Genomic DNA, 3382 nt, shown 5'->3' with positions numbered 1-3382 from the left:
GTACCATTCACAGCAAAGAAAAGAAAAATGAAAGCCAGCTGACATATTAATACCTAATATGCTACGCTACTTCACTACTACAAGAACATGAGGACTTCCACACTAAAACTTTCCAGTCCTTTGCAAGAATACCCTGAAGGAATCTGCATAGCAAATATGCAACTTTGAGGGAAACTATTTTTATAATTCATGTTGAATTTTGTACTCTTCCTAGCTGGAGGTGACAACCAGTTACAATCTGCTGGAATTCCAGGGCTTAATCCAGCAGAAAGTATGTACAGCCGTATAGGCTTTCCAAGCCACAGATGCTGGCTACACAGTGAGCTGACCTATCCAACATAAAGCTCAGCCACAGGGAACTGTAGTGTAGTTCAGCAGAAGAGATCAGCAAATGCAATCCTCACCTCCCAAACACCACAACTCCTTATCCTCTTCCTCATTTTGGGGAGAGTGGGCCTTATTAATATACATCATTTAAATTCCCATTCCCATTTGAAAACAGGGGCAACTAAAGGGCTTCCTGTTCCAGATTGTAGATCTAGATGGAGGACACTTCTTTCCCTACTGCTATGCATAATTTGAAGGACAGAAATATAAGGTAAGTTTTTTGCCTGATAGGTACTACAACCTTCACCTACCTGTAAACAGCTACCAAACAAAAAGGAATCTCTGGACCGCAGGCCCCTACAAAGTCTGACCCAATGGGCTATTATCTATTTCTCATCTAGGAAAAAAACATCTTGCCCAGCATTCAGGACTTCCACATGATCAATATGGTGTCAACATCACCATGACATTAGTGATCATTAGATGGAGTGGCCCTTGACCTTGGGAGGGCAAAGAATGCCTTCAAGGTTGGCTGCCAAGGAGAAGGTTATCCCATGAGAACAGCAAATAGCCTCAGAAGCTTCTGGCCCTTTTTAGACTCATATGGGACTGATTCCAATGCACTCCATAATCATTTCAATGAATAAAGGTTTGGGTTTTTTTTAAAAGGTGACAACTGATATTGTAGGATTAGTAAAGAATATTCATACATAGCTATTAATAAGTTATCATGTTGCACTGTGTTAAAATCAGAAGCAAATAATGAAATGGTGATAAGGTTACTATTATTATTATTAGGGCTTGTTTTAAATGGTGAATAACCAAACACCATACCTATTTCTGCCTTGATAACTTCCATCTTTTGAGAAGGACATATACAGAAACTCTAGCTGAAGGGTCACGTTGTCTTCCTGGAACCATTATAATTCCCATTGTGCTATTCCTGACAACTAAAATAGTCTTCTATAGGCCTAAGGAATGAGTGATTGCCAAGAAGAAATGAATGAGGTACACTACTATACCATTTTCTTAACTACCAGCAGCAATTCACTAGTGCTGAAGAACAGACTTTGTATGAAGTATTTATGAAAATAAGATAAAAACCAATAACTTGGAATGTGAAAGGAAGTTTAAAAAAAACTTTTAAAAACTTCAATTAGCTGAAGACCACTTCTAAAGGATGCTGCTTATTGATAAGGTCATACCAAGTCCCTTTTGTACTCTGCATATCTGTCTTGGTCCAGTGGTTACCATGTTCCCATATCTTGTTTTACTGTTTCCAGTGAAGGGCTTTAAAACAAATGGTAGACCTTATCTAAGGAATAGCAAAGTAACAGATGCTTTGTTACTTACCAAACCTCTTGTAACCGAAGGACTGCACCTCCTCCTCTTCTGCAAAGTCGTCTACAGAGGGAGAGAAACAGATTTATACCATGATTAGATTAGGATGCATAGCAAGCATACTACAAGCAAACTACTGAACCTTGTCTTTGAGAGTTCAGTTGATTTTAACACTTATTGCTGATCATTAGCATAGAAAAAGATCACTGAAATTTTCTTCTTGCCACTATTCCTCATCTACTCTAATCTTTGGCTACTAGCGATACATGGAGTTTGTTTCCTGTGTCACCAGAAGAAATTCAGTCCACAAACTGTCTCATATGATGGTTATTCTGGCAGTGTAAGTATAAACTTGACTAGACAAGTCCCTATTCACAAAACACACCACAATTGGCACTTAGAGTATCTGTGTTGGCAGCTTCAGCAAGTCAAAAGAATAAGTAAGGGCAGAGAGTTAACTGTTTCCTAAACAGCAGAGGAAAGCAGGGTTCCTTCCAAGTTAGGGGTGACAAGGTCTTTTGGGCAAGCTTGGGCTATTACTTGCTTGTGCTGCACTTTTTTCTGTAAAAAAAGGGAAGATAAAGACTCAGATGCCAAAACCATGAGTCTCACATTTTCATGCCCACTATATTCACTTGGAGAGGTCAGTCCCATTAAGGTGTGGGAAACAGAAATGACAAGCTGGCTAAACTCAGAGAGGTACCAAAATAAGTGTGTTTTGTCCTTTTGGGCTCTTTTACATGTGCTCTGACACGTTTTGATTAGAGCGTGTTGGAGCGGACTCAATTAATCGAGTCTGTTGGAACATTCTAATCAGGACACTCCAGATGCTAGCAGCATCTCATGTATTCAGCATCCTCATATTTCAAAATGGAGGTGGGGACACTTTAACTAAACCTCATCAAACAGACTTTAGTTAAAGAGCCCCCACTGACATTTTGCAGAGCAGAGATGGTAAATACATGAGACACTGTATACATTTTAATTAGAGCGGCTCTCAAGAGCTACTCTAATTAAAACACTGGGAGCACGGGTATAGGTGCCCTAAGTTTCATCTGGCTTTTAGTGGAGAATAGGAGGCTGGGAATCAGGTCTCCCATTCCTTTGGGCAACAAAAAGACAAAAAAATGGCTGTGACTGTATCTGAGAACCATACCACAACTCTCTCATATATACATATATAGGTGTATATGTATGTAAACTTGCTTAATCACCTTAATCATATAGGTGTATATGGATGTAAACTTCCTTCATTAATCCAAAAAAACCAGCTTCCTTGTTCACTATTCAGAGCTTCAGAAATATACTGTCCTTTTTATCAAATGGGAAGAACTGCATGAAACAGACTTCAGCCCAAGATTCCCAATTTTTCAATTCTTCCCACCCTTTTTAATCACAGTAATCACACTCTTTGTTGCTCAGGAGTCTAACGTTGGTCTCCTCTTTGACCAGACCCTCTCTAACTCACGCAGCCAAGCTACAGCTACATCTTGCTGCTGCTTTCTGCACATCTGCCAGGTCCAACCATTTTTCCCTGCTCCCACTTCCTAATTCTTGACCAGGCCTCCAATCACCTTGCACCATGTATATTGTAATATCCTTTTCTTGGACTTCAAGCTCATAAGCTCAGCCACTGCAATCCATTCAAAATACTGCTGCTAAGAAAGATATCTTGAAAGTTTCATAGTTTCATAGTTTCTAGGGTCGGAAGGGA

The 3382-nt window shown here is 39.7% G+C and overlaps 1 protein-coding gene across 1 annotated transcript in view; it reads right to left on the bottom strand.

The window, feature by feature from the left end:
- COLEC12 (collectin subfamily member 12) overlaps positions 1–3382 on the bottom strand; it is a 200883-nt gene that overhangs the window by 175789 nt on the left and 21712 nt on the right. The window contains exon 2 of the mRNA XM_019525997.1: positions 1681–1731. Coding sequence (XP_019381542.1) covers positions 1681–1731 — 51 coding nt within the window. The remainder of the gene's footprint in view (positions 1–1680; positions 1732–3382) is intronic.

The sequence above is a fragment of the Gavialis gangeticus genome, unplaced genomic scaffold (genome assembly GCF_001723915.1).
Source record: "Gavialis gangeticus isolate Ggan-Ray unplaced genomic scaffold, GavGan_comp1, whole genome shotgun sequence".
Classification (NCBI taxonomy): Eukaryota; Metazoa; Chordata; order Crocodylia; family Gavialidae; genus Gavialis; species Gavialis gangeticus.
This window is presented reverse-complemented; position numbering and strand designations above follow the sequence as displayed.